The sequence below is a fragment of the Akebia trifoliata genome, chromosome 10, assembly GCF_017979445.1.
Source record: "Akebia trifoliata isolate Shusen 1 chromosome 10, ASM1797944v1, whole genome shotgun sequence".
Lineage (NCBI taxonomy): Eukaryota > Viridiplantae > Streptophyta > Magnoliopsida > Ranunculales > Lardizabalaceae > Akebia > Akebia trifoliata.
This window is the reverse complement of record NC_141384.1, coordinates 24,690,904-24,708,488: the sequence shown is the minus strand read 5'-3', so window position 1 is coordinate 24,708,488 and position 17,585 is coordinate 24,690,904. Positions and strand designations below refer to the sequence as shown.

At 35.3% G+C, this 17,585-nt stretch overlaps 1 protein-coding gene across 1 annotated transcript; it reads left to right on the top strand.

Annotated features, from left to right (window-relative positions):
- The first annotated feature begins 2,685 nt into the window (after positions 1 to 2,685).
- Positions 2,686 to 17,385, top strand: LOC147393395 (O-fucosyltransferase family protein). The gene is given in 10 exon segments (XM_086456969.1): positions 2,686 to 3,580; positions 5,098 to 5,188; positions 6,568 to 6,644; positions 8,909 to 8,997; positions 9,119 to 9,308; positions 12,398 to 12,579; positions 13,476 to 13,578; positions 13,849 to 13,948; positions 13,951 to 14,176; positions 16,372 to 17,385. Coding segments are annotated over 10 exon segments (1,728 nt in total). The 5' UTR covers positions 2,686 to 3,289; the 3' UTR covers positions 16,751 to 17,385.
- Positions 17,386 to 17,585: the final 200 nt, after the last annotated feature.

Genomic DNA, 17,585 nt, shown 5'->3' with positions numbered 1-17,585 from the left:
AATATGAAAAAAATGTAAACTAATCTTTATAAAAAAATTATAAATCATATTTTGACTGTTTGATAACCGACAAATAGAGAAAATAGAGGAATGTGAGTCCGTTGTACTACAACAGTGGAGGTGATGGCAATTGTCAAAACGTTGGAAAGTCACAACATAGAATCATGTCAAGCCATTTGGGGGTGAAAATGTAATTTACATTATTAAATATGGTGGGGGATGTGGGGTCCATCCAGGTACACCACCACTACCCATTCCCAGCGAAGGGTCAATTACTAATCTGTCCCTACCTTTTTTACACATTCATCAGTGGCCATACAATTATTTTATTTTATTTTTTATAATCTAGTTAATACGTATATTTTTTTTTTAAATAAAATGTAATCCCAAACTTCATAAATTATTATTATTATTATTATTTTATTTTTTTGAATAATGCTGAAATGACCTCAAGCTGTAACTTCATATCACACTTCTTGACGTGAAAATAGAAAGGAACCATGTATGTTTTTTCACTAAAATTTTCACTTTAAAAAGTGTGATATGAGGTCACTTTAGCACGCCTTTTTTTTTCTATTAAAATCCATACAACATTTCGATGATAAACTTAGAGGACACACTTGAAACAAACGCATAATATTGTCTCTTATAATAGTCATAGTCGTCTTTCTAATAATCATGGTACCAACTTATCAGGAATAATACCTTTAAAGTCAAACACTTGCAAAGATTCGTTTAGAAAATCAATTTCTCTATCTAGAAGTTGTTGTTGAAGATGGCTAATCAAATAGATTGGACATATTTATTCATTATCTAGTTGGCATGGCGATAGATATTAGAGAGATTTACAACTTGGCAAACCTATTTATTGCATTTTTGTTATAAAAATTTCCTTGAAACTTGAGGGAATCTTATTTTATCAAGTTTGTTATTCAACAAATGTTGGAGTGGGATGCATACCCTCAAATTTTAAATCAAAAACCTATTATATCCGCTCTCTTCTTAACATTCATTCTCTCCCAAAATTATCGTTGGGCCCACATTATCATGTTACCAATGTAACACCACGACCCTCTAAATTTTATGGTAAACCTCTGATTTAAAAAATATATTTTTGGATTTGATCTATGATTTTAAGTAGGGTTGATAATGGATCGGTTCAATACCAAATCACTCCAATACTGATTTGAGTTTTTTTAAACATGTACTCGATCCGATTGAATTAATGAATATACGAACTGAATCCAATCCATTTCATTTCGTCCTTAGTCTGAAATTGATTCGAACACATGCCTTATTTTCAAATTATCAATATTCAAAAATTTTAAATCATATAAATTTTTTTTTTAAATCCACTTTTCAATTATAAATATAGAGGGAAATAAAAAAGTTCAAAACATTTTATCTATATGTATTTGTATGAAATTAAGAATAATATTAAAATATGTTTGGACTAGATTTTTTAGGGATGGATTGGGGTGTATTTGAATCTGATCTGTAGATCAAATTTTTATGTCTTTTTTTCAGATCAATTTAGACATCAGATATATTTCGGATCATCGCCAGGCCTAGTTTTGAGAAAAAGGATGAACGTTGAGTAGAGAGATGATATAATAAATATTAAATTTAAAGAATTGATAGTATTATAGGTATTCAATTTTTTAATGCAAGTCTTGAGCGGATCCTCTATGGCTCATTCTCGCTATAATTTCTTGTAGCTCTTATTCTATACTCATATTGAAGAAATATATCAACTCAAAGTGTTTGAAAATAAACGGAAACTGAACTCCTAAATTTAAAAGATGGGATGTTACCATTTTGAAGATGTGGCCATTTTTAACTAACAAACTTGATGTCAGAACTCCAATAAATTTTTGTAGGAAAGTGTTCAGAGGCCTTAAAAGAAAGTCAAACATTGTGCAAAGCATTTTCAAAATAAGGGATAGAAGTTTCAGAATGGGCTCATTTTTTGTGAGGATGATCTCTATAATAAAAATATCATCCTCACCAAAAATCAACTTATTCCGAAACTTTTAATCTTAATTTACAAGTTGAACAATTGTGAACCGTTTAATTTGTATAAATCACTTTTGATAGGATTAGAAGCTTCAGAATGAGTTGATTTTTGGTGAGGAAGATCTCTATATTCTAAAATTCCTAATCTGTACTATTTGACTCCCTTAAGGCCTCCCCCTCATTTTTGTAATAAAAATACAACATTAAATCTCATTAGAAAATATCTTAATTTATGTGTATTTATTTTAAAATAATATTTTATTTGTTTTTATCTTATTTGGAGTTCACAGAATACATGCCGTTTTCTACTTTTCTTGATTGGACTGCAACCGTAATTCAATTGTATCAAATAAGTATCCCTCTCCCTATCTCTCTCCAACTTTTTTTTATTTTTCCATTTTAAGTCGTGCTGGGGTGACACAGCATTTACTGTGATTCTCAAAAGTTCGACGTGGACATGCATACATAACTGTAGATAGTTTTTACTCGTATCGCGAGGAAACACATCTGGTTATCTTCACATCCCACGTCAGACTTGTGAAAATCGCAATAAATACTTTTTGTCTTTTCAGCATTTTTCCTTCCATTTTTACCCTTCATTAAATTATAAAATTTAATGAAAATTCAAAAAAACGGAGTGGGGAAGAGCGCCTGCGATACGTTGGTTTTTTCTTCGCCCTTTAAAACCGGGAATTTCGCCACTTATTTCTGAAATCGACACGATATTCTTTTAAACAGTTACAGAGCTCAAAAACTCTCTCTCTCTCTCTCTCTCCAAGTTCTAGCATTTAAGAACTTTTTGTCCACCAAACGTCTCTGCATTTCTCTCAGAAGCCCTAATAAAACCCTAATTGAGTCGCAGAATTTAGGGTCTCTGACAATAACCACTCGCAGATAGATATTTTCGACCAATTTTAACGCTCAGATCTTCGACTCTGATCATTACTGGTATCTTTGAATTTGAATCTGAATCGAACTTTATGATTTAGAGGAGAAAGATTGAGTTTTTTTTTTTTTTTTAGAGTTTGAAGATCATTCTGGAGCATGGAGAGGAGTCGAAATGGCCTTTTGAGGAATTAATGAGAGTAGATAATTAGGGTTTGTGTGTGGTTATTGTGAGATCAAAGACTTGGATTTGGAAATTGTATCGTACTTTATGGTTCAAAGGAGAAAAAAATTGAGTTTTTTAAGATTTCAAGATCACTCTGGAGCAGAGAGAGGAGTCGCGATGGCCTTTGAGGAATTAACAATGCGTGTTGATTAATTAGGGTTTATGTGTGGTTATTATGAGATTAAGCCTTGGATTTGGAGCTCGATGGGAGTGGGAAAGGCCAGGAGGTGTAATCTTAATGGATTCGAGATGTCTTCTCCTGCAAATATGGCTTTGTTACATCCTCAGAAGCATTTCTGCTGGAGATTCCAGAAAAAGTCGATCTCTCGTTCATTTATATGCGGATTGATGCTTTTCGCTCTAGGTTTGATTTCTCTTTTTACCGGACATGTCGCTTCTCACCTTGAGTATTATTCGCATCGATTCATCAAGGGAGCGATGTCTTCTAAATTGGTATGGTTAGAGTATGAGATTGCGTTAGAAATTTCTCTTTTCGAATCATAAGTAAAATGTAGCATGCTTTACTCCTGTTTTGCATAAATTCTGTCTTTTATTTTTTGGCTTAGTTTATTATTTTATAAAATTGAACTGTAATGGTTCCAATTTGGGGTTTCAAATTAGTCAAGTCTTTGGGGAGCTTGAGCGAGAGTTCAGTATATCTTACTTAGGCTGGTGTATTGTAAATGTTGTTTTGTAATTCAACTATATAGTAATTTACATTGTCTTGAGTCACTTTGATTCATCTTGACATTGACAGTTTCAAAGTCAATGTTGATAGAAATGGGCATTGAGTTTTCTAACTTGGATTGATGATTATAATCCTTTTATATTTTGAATAATATAAATCTTGAATGTGTTATGGACTTGTCGTTATTTTTGGTGATTTATTATTGTAGCTTAATACAGGATTTGATGATGTAATCTGAAAACATCACTTAATAGGAACAATTACACTGACTTTTTCCTAATTTTTTCTCGAATTATCTGAAATTTCCCCTTGCTGACTTATTCCTGAACTCTGATTTGGTGAACATGACGTGAACTAGTCATGTTTTAACCAAGTGGCAGTAGGGTATAAACATGCTTCTAGAAAGGCACTAAACCCTTGTAGATTTGTAAAATTTCATTTTGCATGTCCCCCACCCCTATATCTTTCATAAATCATACCATAAGTTTTCCTCAAATTAGTGATCCTGAAATTCATAGTACACTTTTGGGGTTGCCTTGTGCTGCCCCATATATAAATTCTTAACAGTAGGAAAATTACTAAAAGAGGATTAAATATTTTAATATTTACTATAAAGAATCTATTTTTTCAAAAATTACCAAAAACGAATTAAGTTGCTGTACTGTCCAGCGTTTTAATGTGTTAAAATACATTGCTTTACCAAAAATGCCTTTCAAATGATTAAAACGCTGTACTATCCAGCATTTTAATAGCTTGCTTTAACACCCTACCAATTTGGCCTCCATTTAAAAGGCTGGACTGTCCAGCGACTTAATTCGTTTTTTGTAAAAAAAAATTTGGTTCCCTTTGATTACATGTGTGAGTAACCTCCATCAAGAATTCAATCATGTTAATCCTTACAATGCCAAGACATTGGTTGGAGGGGATTACATTGTTTATGTTTTGGTTGGCAAGCCATTATGGTGGTTGATCCAATATATTCTTATTGTCAGGATCTTTCTTGAGTATTGTTTTGTACACTAGATTCTTGAACTATTCGCTCGTTCTCATGGAAACCACAGGCATCTTGGTGCTAAATACCCAACCTTTGTGGAGAAGAACTTTTTCCCTTAGAACGAATCATCCTTCCTTCCTAAATTTATGCTTGATCTTTCTTTTTGGTCAGCCCTTCATGTTCTTATTTTTCAATTATGGTCAAGTAAAAGAACTTTCAGTTACTGCCTATTCTGTTCAAGCTAAACAAAACATTGTTAAAAATATTACTAATTTTGAAGCGATGCAGGATAGGAGCAGACATGCATCAATTGATATATGGAAATCAAAATCTTCAAAGCTCTACTATGGATGTAGTAGTAGAGGTCCTCATATTTCTCGTAAGTTATTATTTAGAATGTTTTATTTCTTTCAAAATAAGCTCTTAAAATACTTCTATCTCTTATTGTAGGCTGATGTATCGGTGCCTGTGAACTCTTATTGATGATTTTTTTCACAAGTTGTTACAAAAGGATGATAGTATTATTCATTAGAGAACCCCTCCCCCCTCCTTTGGGGTGAAGTTTGTGGGATGTTCTTGGCACCCTATTATGAAAAGATCATGGGGTACAGCTATTTTTAGTAACTTTGTTCATTGCAGTAGGAATCTGTCTAGTAGTTCTTATATTCTTCATTGACATGTCGGATTATGTCAATCATATTAGACAAGTAAAAACTCAGAAATAAGTGTCTTGAGATATTGGACTTCAATTCAAATGATTTGGTCGTCTGTATGGTGGTGGAACTTCAAAAGTTCTCTGTACTACTTGTCGATCTAGTGTTAGTATCAGTGTGCCAGGTTTTCCATATTATTTATCCTTGGTCCAAGTCCTTGAACACTAAGGATGGTGTTAATTTTTTCCCTAAACTGTAGATCTTTTGGAAAGATGGAAAATATAAAGAGAATGATGTTTAGATATGTTCTTATATGTTTGTTCACACTACGCACGTATTCATTTTTTTTTTCTTTCTAAAGTCACATTTTTTATCTTGCTGCATTTAATTAGACATTTCTTTTCTTATGGAGCACTACATTCTAACAAGGAAATTAATAATTCGTTTCCCCTTTATAAATTTTATTCAGTAATCTACTCATATATTCTCTCAATTCTGACCCACGCTGAACTTTTAATCCTTTTACTGAAACCTGGTGGCACTTTTTTCTTATCTATGGTACAATCTTGGTGGGTATCCCACGTTACTATCACAAGATATGTACTTGTAAGCGCACTATAGAATATTCATAAATTATTTATGTTGTTTATATTTCCTATCTTCATCAAAATGTAGACATAGGACACAACTTGAATTTTGTCATTTATGTGAGTGTGGCCAACAATTGAAATCTCATCTCGAGACAATGGTTTGGTTAGGAGAGAGTCCGACACTGTCTCAGCTGAACACTCCGAGACAACTGAAACATTCATTTTTTTGGGGTTGCTGTTTCCTTATGGTCTCTTTAAACCATTAGTGTGGCTACATTCTAGGATGCTGAACCAACCCTTATACTACCCTCTCCCCTGTTTTATGTTTGACTTTTTAGAAAATGCCTATTTTTGTAACCACCTGGTTGTTTAACTTTTGATATTCACCACTCTGACGGAAATTAAAAAGGCAAATTTGATGAAATTATTCTAATTTTTGCAACAATGAAAAATATTTAGATGCTCATCTCCTTCATATTGCTAAAGTGTGTATTTTATTTTCTCCTGAAATCTAGATGCTGTACGTGAGCGCTTGTCAAATGGCTACTTGCTTATTGCAACAAGTGGAGGGCTTAACCAACAAAGGACAGGGGTAGGATTTTGGTTTTGTGTGTTTTTAATCATATCTTGTGAAAGTATAAGTTGATCTTTCAGTGGTCAAGTGTATTTAGATCTATGTAACCCTATTTTTGTCATATATTTAAGCGGATTTCTTTTGATACTTGTTTCACATTGCTACATCAGTGTGAAATTTTGTCCTGCTGGATGTGCCTCAAAAATGCATATAATCTTTAAGGTAGTGATTGCCCTGAAAAGAAATTCATATGCTTTAAATGTTCAAAAGCTTTTGTGCCTTGTGACTAATACAGTGGTGTAGGGTGCTCTAGAAATTTATAAAGTACTTTTCACTTATGCTCCAACATTATCAAATTTTTCTCAAAAAAGAAAGGAAAACTGATATTGGCTGTGTCCGGTGGACAAAATTAGGGCCATTAGTTTGTTAGAGGTTTCTATATAATGTGGTAGGAATTGGAGATTGTTATGATCCAGCCATCAAGAGGGGTAGGTTCACAAATCGTTCAGAGGATTCCAATCACATTAACCTTTTATGTATTAGTTTGGTGGCTTTGGTGGTAGTTCACAGAGATTTGGCAGGAATAAATAGTTGTGTATATTGCCAAATAGTATTCATGCATTATCATGTTGTAGATTTGGTTTTTGGAGGAGTTCCTGTGATCTGTGATGTATTTTTTGCAGTATGTGGTGTGCACTCACACATGACTTTCAGTCTATTCTTAGCCCTTTGAATCATGCGTACAAGTTATGATTGATCAAGAACTAGGCTGTTATTCTGAATTAGAGAGGATCCTCCATCTGATCACTTAACGATCTTCCTTGGGGTTTCTCTCAAGCAATGAATGGGACATGTTACTCATCTCTGTTACCGCGTTCAAAATCTCATTATTTCATAGTGAAGCAGATTTGGTATGTAGACTTAAATGGAAAGCTGGTAGGGGAACCGGTATGCAGGAAGAAAATTTTGTGTGAGCGTGTGTACGTTCTTGCTACTGTCTTTGTGAATACTCTTATGTTGGACAAGGTTCAGTTAAATGTCATATATGGATTAGGTAATCCATAAGGATTTTATAAGACATCTATCAGTTGTGAAATTCCCAAAGAGGTTTGTGGTCATGCAAAGAAATTGATGGAAGGTGGGGTGGAGGGGGGGGGGGGGGGGGTGAGGGGGTCATTTGTAATGATTTTATTTTTCTCCCCCACCCCTAAAGAGTGGGTTTTTGGCTTGGATACTGTAAAAAGGTGAAACCATGATGTGTTTTGTTGGCATGGAAAGAGCAGGGTTGGATTCTAGTGTTACATTTTGCCGGTAGTCACTTGAGAACAAGAAGGTGATGGGTTTACTCATCGTTTCATTGGAGATTGAAGTGAGAACAATTGCTTTAAAGTCTTCTCGTTTCTAATATATTTTCTTGCATATCCTAGTAGTGGAGATCCCTTTGAAGATTTAAATCACTAGTTCGAAGGGAGGCTCATGGAGCATTGGTCATTCTTTCTAATGTAAAGTTGTAAACATCTTGCATCTATGTTGCATAGATATGGGTATGGAAATTCATCAAACCCCAAAAAATAGGATCCTTGGTCTTGGCAGTATATTTTAGATTTTGACCAAAAAAATTAAGTTTTATACAATGACATGGACAACAATGGAATGCGGGACGGGATATCTTATGTTATGCATCACATACCTCTATAAAGGAGATACATATTTGCTCCAGGAAAAGATAAAGCTCATAATCTGTGATAATTGCTTATTCATAACTTTGCGTACAAAATGAGAGGAAAAAAAGATGTGCCATACTAAAGTCAATGTATTGGAATTCATCTCATGTCTGACATGTGTACTTCAACCTTATAGAAGAGTTCATGGAACATAGCCTAGCATTCTTCCTTTACATGGCGGGGGTAGGTTGTTTAGTACTTTTTAAGGTGAAAAATTACAGAAAGTGTATTTGGACAACAACTTGAATGCATGCATCTTTTTTTTTTTAGTTTTATGTTTTATGTTCTTCAAAATAGAGTGTAGATTGAGGTAGTAAGAACCTTATGAACACACTAGAATTGAAATAGGATATGGCTTTAGACAAATGAATGAACATAAAAGATTTGTTCAACCAACCCCGAATTTTTTATTTAAGACTTTGATGATGCTGTATTCATTCACATCTTCTGGCATTCTATACTTCACCATCTAAGAAGAATATGAGATTGGCATGTGTTTTTTTTTCCCTTCTTTGCCTTTTTTTTTTTATGGAGCTTACTGTCCTTTTCCATACTCAGATAACTGATGCGGTAGTTGTTGCACGGATTTTGAATGCCACATTAGTTGTACCTGAGTTGGACCACCATTCGTTCTGGAAAGATGATAGGTGAGTTGGGTTTCTGTGCTTCTTTTTCATGGTAAATTTGCCACTTATGGCATTCACAATAACAATTGTTATGGTTTCCTTTTATTGTTATCTTATAATGTTTTCCTTCCTTGACATGCAGTGACTTTCTTGACATTTTTGATGTCAACTGGTTCATCTCCTCCCTCGCGAAGGATGTCACCATTGTGAAAAGAATCCCTGATAAAGTAATGAGATCAATGGAGAAACCTCCATACACAATGCGTGTACCAAGGAAATCTACCCCCGGATATTATTTGGATCAAGTGATGCCAATTCTTCTGAGGAGACGTGTAAGAAGCTATGTAACTTGTTTCTCAGTATTAATGATTTGTACTCAGATTCCATGTAGTTCGTGCTTATGAGTTACTATGCTGTTCCCTGAGTCACTTGTGTACAAATTCCTTGAAGCTAGTGTTCTATTTTTTTTTTTGATCAATAAAGATAAACTTATTAAAAACCATCGAGGGGGGGTCGAGGAGAACAACCCAAAACACAAGAAACAAAGCAAAAAAGAAAAACAACAAAGCAATCAGAAACAACAAAAAGCTCTCGCTACAAAGAACGCACCCTATCCCATCTCACAACAAAATGCTCAAACACCCCTTCAAACTCCTTATAAAGTTTGCTCCAAGAAAACATGATCGTCAAAATGGAGAGAATAAGACCATCCAGGGTACAATCTTTCCCCTCAAAAATGCGTTGGTTGCGCTCTTTCCAAATACCCCAACAAATTGCGAACGAAACCAAGAACCAAAGAATCTGCTTCGAGGACAAGAAATATCCTCTCCACATCAGTTAGGATTCTAATGCCGACTTGACTGATTTAGGAAAACACCCTACGAGACCAAACAAAGAATAGGAAGTGCGATCACACAAAATGAATCACCCGACAATGAATGAGTAAGTGATCCATCGTTTTTGCCTGAGATTTGCACATATAACACTGATTTGGCGAGATAAAACCTCTTCTTATTAACTGATCCAAAGTCGCAAGTCTCCCTAAAGTTGCCAACCACAGAAAGGTTGAAATCTTTGGAGGAACTTTGCCGCCCCAAACAATAGAGTGAGGAAAAGACGTTACCATGCTATGTGCCATACCCTCATACAGGGATTTAACCATAAACTTCCCATCCGTAGTACCACCTTATACTCTTTTGATCTACTGAGGAACTCTCCTAGTTTCTACTCGCCACCAAAAAAATTAGACTTCCTAAACTGTCCACCTTCCAATCATTAAACGTTATTCTAAACCCAAAGTTGCAGTTTATCACCCCATTCACAAGATTTTTGTAACAAGAGATAACCTGATTCTTTTTTAGAGACAAAAGAAAAAGATTTGGGAATTGATCCTTAAGAGGTCCATTCCCACACCACCAATCCTCCCAAAATCTGACCTTACTCTCCCTCCCCACATTACATTTTACTTTTTTCTTAAAAATCGGGAGTATTCTAAGGATACCGTTTCACACCCCACACCCCTGCCCATCTCTAGCTGGCTCACCCACCCACCCATTCTCCTTCACCCCATACTTATCTAGAAGTACTTTTCTCCAGATACTCTCCCCCTCCTCTCCAAGCCTGCAAAGCCACTTCCCCAATAGAGCTGAGTTCATGGAACCAAAACTATGAAAACCCAAACCTCCTTCTTAGGTAAGCAGAGCTTCTTCTAACTCACCCAGTGATGCTTTCTTAATCCATCTTTCTTATGCCACAAGAACTCGATAGATTTTGACTAATTGAACTTCCACATTCCTAGGCAAAGAAAACAATGAAAAGGTATAAATGGGAATACTTGCCAATGCACTTTTGATAGGAGTAATTTTCCTCCCTTTTGACAAGAGCTTCGCTTTCCAGGAGCTAAGTTTCTTTCTCATCCTTTCCACTACTGGTTCCGAAATCTCCCTACTAGAATAACCCATTCCCAAAGGAAGCCCCAAATACGTGGATGGAAGGACCCCCATCTGGAACCCTATTACGGCAGCCGCTGCCTCCACCCCTTCTGCCTCACCTACCGCGAACAGTTTGCTCTTTCGAAGATTGACCGGGATGCCAGAAATTGCCTCAAAACACCCTATCAAGCCACTTAAAAAGCTCGCTTGTCTCAGAGAGTGATCCAAGAAAATTAAAGTATCATCCACAAACTGGAGGTGAGAAAAAAAAAAAAAAAACTAGTGTTCTATTTTTTAGTTATTGGAAATCAAAATTTTGTATGTGTGTGTAATATTACCTTCTTGTGAAAAAAATTATGGCATTGCTGTGATGGTACTGTATCTATCATCATATTAAACTAGGTGGTTTCATCTTAAGATGTCTGGATTCGGATACTGATATGGACATCGATAACAAGGATACAAATCTCATTTTCCAAGATCAAGGATGTGGACACTAATAGAGACATGTTTTGTATCCTGTCTCATATCTTGATACTTTGCTTTCCTTTCTTTCTTTTTTCCTTCTTTTTCCCTTCTTTTCCCTTCTTTTTCATAGATTCTTTTGTTGCTGAAGTGGGTTTTGAACCCAAGTCGTGGTATCAACACTCACAGACTTCACCAAATTAACTAGATGACACCTTCAAGTATCACTTTTTCTGTTTTTAAGTAATGCCAAATGTCTTTTTTTGTTTGTACTCCTTTGGGTGGGTCATCTCGGCCACCCTATTTCAAATATACTCTTTTTTCTATAACAAAAAAGCCAAATGCAATATAAGTTGTGTTATTACAAAGGTTTTTTTTTTGTACAAAGAAAAAGAACGTGTTTCACTGGCTGCAAGATGAAAAGTAGTCCATTGGCATTTTGAAGTTGCACGATGTGAAACATGTGATTAGCTCTTTTTATTATATGCACAATATGGGTAATATTTTGCTCACTCTTTGATCATTCTATTCATGAAACACCAACCAAATGCCTGAAATTTTATTTTCTTCTATAGGTAGAGCCGGATAACCAAATATGTTTTCAAATTTAATGCTACTAAGGTACTTAACTAACTTAAATCTGCAAGCATGACTCATTCTGGTATGGTGATCATCTTACTCTATGTTTGTCTATTTAGATTATTTGGACAGTGTATTTACGAAGCCAGTAGTGATCAAAATGTACTAGCTAGTGCTTTATTTTTTTTCTGTTATAACTCGGAAGACCGACTCTTGCTAGTTTTCTACAACTTCCCAATACTATTCAAAACCCAGCATCATAGTAGCTGGTTAAAAATTTCATAAATTACCATTTTGTATCGCACTAATTTTACTTAGGAATCTATTTGGTTAGCTGCTTTGATTGTCATGCCAAACGGAAAGCACTTTTTTTCTTTTGGTTTGTTTTGACAATATATTCTGTAATGAGGGTTGGTGAGCCAATTAGCATTTCAAATATCTTGCAGGCTGTGCAGTTAACGAAGTTCGATTACAGACTCGCAAACAGTCTTGATGAAGAACTACAAAAGCTGCGTTGCAGAGTGAATTATCATGCCTTACGATTTACTAAACCTATAAGAGAAATTGGTCAAAAATTGGTGATGAGGATGCGGAATATGACCAACCGTTTCATCGCAATTCACTTGAGGTATTTTTGTTTACTTGGAAAGTCAGAAAGTTAAGTTAATTTTTCTGCAATTTGACTGTTCAAGTACGTAAAGGTATGTTACTGGATACCTGAAGTGTGGCACTTAACTTTTTTTGGACTTATTTCTAATACTTTGAGTGGGGAAAAAAGAACCCATATATATATATATTAATTGAAGACTATAGTTTGGATTTGGAAATGCAGGGCCCTTTTATTTAGCTAATTAATTTAATTTTTGAAATGCTCGTAAGTGCCTTCAAATTTTAATTAGAATCAACAACTTCCACTTCACAAACACTACACCTAAACTGAGACCTATTTACTCATTTTTAGTAAGCCTTTCTTTCTAATCTCATTTTCATATTTTCTTCAGAAAAAATTGGAACTAAATCAAGGTGAGCCTTGTAGCATTTGTTTTTGGCATATAGAATTGTTGCAAGTCCCCACAGTGTAAACAGTAAATATTTTTTTTAATGCTTTTCAGATGTAACTATACATTAATTTTTAACAATGGTCCATATAAATATTTTTATTTTCAAATGAAAAAATGATTCATATACATACTTTAAGACTACCAGTTTCTTGCTTCTCAACAAGGCACCTATTTTGACTCCTCGAGCTGCTCAAGCAGCTGGTCTGACTCCACTGCCTTATCTTGCTCTAATTTTGGTATATTTGTGCATGTTTAATTCCATCCTCCATGTGCATATGTTCCATGATATATGTTGATTCTTCATTTCCAAGAAGAAAGATGTGGAAGCATTTATTCATTCTTGATCTCATGGCTTAGGAAACATATGAGGATCCAATAGGAGCCTTTTTCTTCTACATTTGTACTTTTGTTTCTTTCCATTCTTTATGACTGGCCTGAAGCTCTCTATTTGCATAACTTACAGGTTTGAACCGGATATGCTGGCATTCTCTGGTTGTTACTATGGGGGAGGTGACAAAGAGAGATATGAACTGGGTGAAATCAGGAAACGATGGGCAACACTACCTGTGAGATTAATGCCCTTAGCTTTTCATTTAGACATTTGTGTATTCTTCTCTGGAACAAAAAAATTTGGAGGACAAGAATTATTTATTTCTTCTTAATTGCTTGGAAAAATTGCATTCCTTAATAAAATAAGTGATGTACTAGTTTTATAGTACTTTTAAACTACATTGCTCTTCCAGATGTCAAAAGAACCAATAATCCAAGCTTCTTAGACAATTCATTGTATTTATCCATAATTTAAATAACGCTAACGTTTCCTTTATATTTCACAGGATCTGAGCCCCGAAGGAGAAAGAAATCGAGGGAAATGTCCGCTCACTCCTCATGAAGTGGGTTTGATGCTGCGGGCACTTGGTTTCCAAAATGATTCTTACCTTATGTTGCATCTGGAGAAGTATATGGTGGAGAAGAAACTCTACGGCCACTCAGAGACCTCTTCCCAAATTTCTACACCAAGGAGATGCTTGCCAATGAAGAGCTGAAACCCTTTCTCTCTTTCTCATCTCGCCTTGCTGCCATTGATTATATGGTCTGCGATGAGAGTGATGTTTTTGTCACCAATAACAATGGCAATATGGCCAAGATTCTTGCAGGTCGAAGGTAAGGATTTGAAATTTATGAATTCCTATTTCTTTTGTAGCACTATTTCATGGATGAATTAGACAAAGCCTGTTCTATTTTGAAATAAAAGTTGCATTTAGTTTAATTTGTTGACACATTTGTAATTCACAAAGTCATTTGATGAAGTAAACTAAACAAGCATTCGAGTAATGGACAAGATGCAGAGCAACTTCCAAGTGAATTCATGGCTTTTAACTGGAAAATTGAATTTATAAAGCTAGTTAGACCCAAGCTCCAACTTCCATTAAACATAGAAACGTTAATAGTTTGTAATTAAGATATTTCATGGCAGTTTCATGTCTTCAAATTAGATCTTATAGTAATGAAGTTGGCTTCAGAGAAGGAAGGAATTTTAAAAATTATATATGTCAATATGCACATTATTCCTTTGAAACAAACCTTGGATTGGATGAGAATCCTTTGTTAAAAGGATTTCAGGTATGCCTGTGTAGGACTATTTGAGAGGCAATCTTGCTTCCTTGAAGTGGAGATATATCTCATTTAGTAGCCATATTATCCTCATAAAAATATGCTATATAGTTTTGGAGGAGTCAACACCAAATCTTAAAGTCGTTTAGTGAAAACTAACTCTAAAGAGTCAAGAGGAGTGAACATATGGTCATTTTTGTGTGGCTGAGTTCTTTAGTCAAGTGGCTGTTTTTGTGATTGACACGGCCACATCCTTAGTGGAAAGATGGTGGAGTTGGATTGGATGGTCGCTTAAAATCTTGTAAACAACTCCCAATCCCTTGTCTTGTACGACAAGCTCAATCAAAAGAATTAGTTTGTTGTAGTCTCTCTCTCTCGTGTGAAATGTCCCAGGACTTGTAGTGTGGTGATGTGTCCAATAGGGACATGGTTTTAACGATCTACTAGGAAGATTTACACTATGGAAGCTGCCAGAATTTGAACTGGAATTTGAGGAACACTACGAAGAACGAGACGCTGCCAAACTTCCACTGTGCCACTCAACATATGAGATCAAGGTTTGAGTGTAGCTAAAGAAGGTGGAGTTTGATTGATTAAAATCCCATAAATATCTCCCAACCCCTTTTTTTTATATATAGATACAATCTCAATCTATAGAATTATTTTGTGGTAGTTGAGTCTCTCTTTCTCTTCTCGTGTCAAGTGTCCAATAGAGACTCCTGTGGTGTGGTGTCCAATAGGGACATGGTTTTAAAGAGCTACTGCCCATAAGATTTATGTCGCAGAAGTGCTGCTTGAATTCCTACTGGAATTTGAGTAACACTAGGAAGAACAAGATGCTGTCCAGTATGTATTTGCTCTACATACTTCATTTTCCCCTTTAGGATGCCGGCCTAGAAATATCTCATTTTGGACATGCATTACCTTCATAGCAGATGCTTCTCAATTTGTTCATCATGCTTCATTTTGGCCTTTAAGATGCTAGTGCCAATGGATGATACATTGGAAAAGATTAAACAAAGCATTTTCTATTTTATGCAACAAAGTGGCTGGACTCATAAAATATAATTTGGTAGATAGTAGATTCCAAGAAGTTGTCATCCTAGAATAGAAAGGGGTTATGATTTCAGTGTTAAGATCCAAAGGTGCTTTATGACTCGCCATTTGACGGTTCACAGTAGAGCAAAGTGGGTTTTGCGTTTCTTGGTAAAAATTATTTGTAAGAATGGGTATTGCAAAACTTGATTTTCAAGATTATCGTTAGAATAGGAATTCTGAACTGGTCTTTAGTGGCTACTTCATAGGAGCCAAAAAGTATTTCAGAGCATTTTGTGTGGAATTAGGCACAAGGTGGATTAGAACAAGTCGATGCATTTTTAATTTTCTTCTTCTCCTTATCCTTCGAGGATATTAAAGTCTCAGGTTAAGGGGACATTAAAAGTCAGATTTCTAATAACTTGCGAGTGCTTTAGCTGTGAAATTATTATGAGTTGAACATGAGCATTCCGGTATGTTTAGCGTGGAAGCCTCCTTATAGAATATTTTATTGAAATTCTTACAATTGAACTTATAAAACTAGTTTGAATTTATTTATTTATTTGATATTTTCTTTTATGTTGAATTTTAGTGTGAGGTGACTCAACAAATATTTGTTGGAACATTTAAGCCTTCCTTCAATAAGTCTGTGATGTTATGTCATCTGAGTTGACTTTATTTTTCTTGATTTTGTTTTGTGCATTATAAAGGAGGTACATGGGGCACAAGAGGACCATTAGACCTAATTCAAAGAAACTGAACTCGATATTCATGGCGCGGCAACATATGGACTGGGATACATTTTCCAAGAAGGTGAGATCATGCCAAAGAGGTTTCATGGGGGAGCCGGAAGAGATGAGACTGGGACGTGGTGAGTTTCATGAATTTCCTTCGTCTTGCATTTGCAAAAGAGAATCTGACCTAGACAACAATAATGATGCCTTGAACTCAAAAGGGGAAGTTGAATCAGACAACATTATCAAAAATGGAGGTAAGAAGAGATTGCAGAGACCGAGTACAGAAGATATTGACAAAGGTCTAGTATCTTCAGTCAGACATAGTGGGGAAGATGAATTATTGCCCCATTGAATACCATTACGATGTTGCATCAAGGAGTTGTGTATCGGTGACTTTTTTCTTTCCTTGCTCAATGTAATTGATTTTCCATGGACGTCAAGAAGAGCCATTGTCTTACAGGTAACCAGTGAAGGCAAAAGACGTCAAGTTTCATTTCTTTTCTTTTCTTACGGAGATGAGACAAGTTGGGATTGCTGTGTACAGTTGGAAAAGATGATCGAATTGCAATTGGACTTCAATTTTTTTGTAAGATACAAAGCTGTATCGATCGGTGGACTACTGTTGTGTGAATGTTAGCTCTTTTTCAGAACTTTTAAGCAGAGCCTCAAAGGAGGGTTGGTAACTGCTTCTGCAACAAACTAGAGAAGAAATGTGTTTTAGTTTTATGAGAAGTTATGATGTTAGAATTTCCAACCAAAAAAAACTCATTGATACATTCTCTTTACTTCAAATATGGTGGGGGGTGTGGTGACATTTTCTTGTATGATGGTTATAATTGTTTTCTTCTCTTCTGGTCTTATATTACTGGTCCCATGCCCGGATAAAGGAGGGGCAGGTCATATTGGCAGAAAATGTATTGGAATGATGTATGGATGTGGTATTTGTCCAATCACAATTTTGCGAAATATTGTCCAATAGATAATAAATTCTAGTTTTATTTAAAAAATAAAATCGACGGGAGGCACAATCGTGTGGGACATAAGCTCTAAGCTCTAAGCTCTATTATTGAAAGTGAGTTCTTATTTACGTTCACTATATTCATGATCGTTTTTTTGGGTCTTTGTCATTCTCTTTTTGGATTTTCAGGTCATCGTTTCAAAACTAGGTATTACGTCTAGTCTCGTCC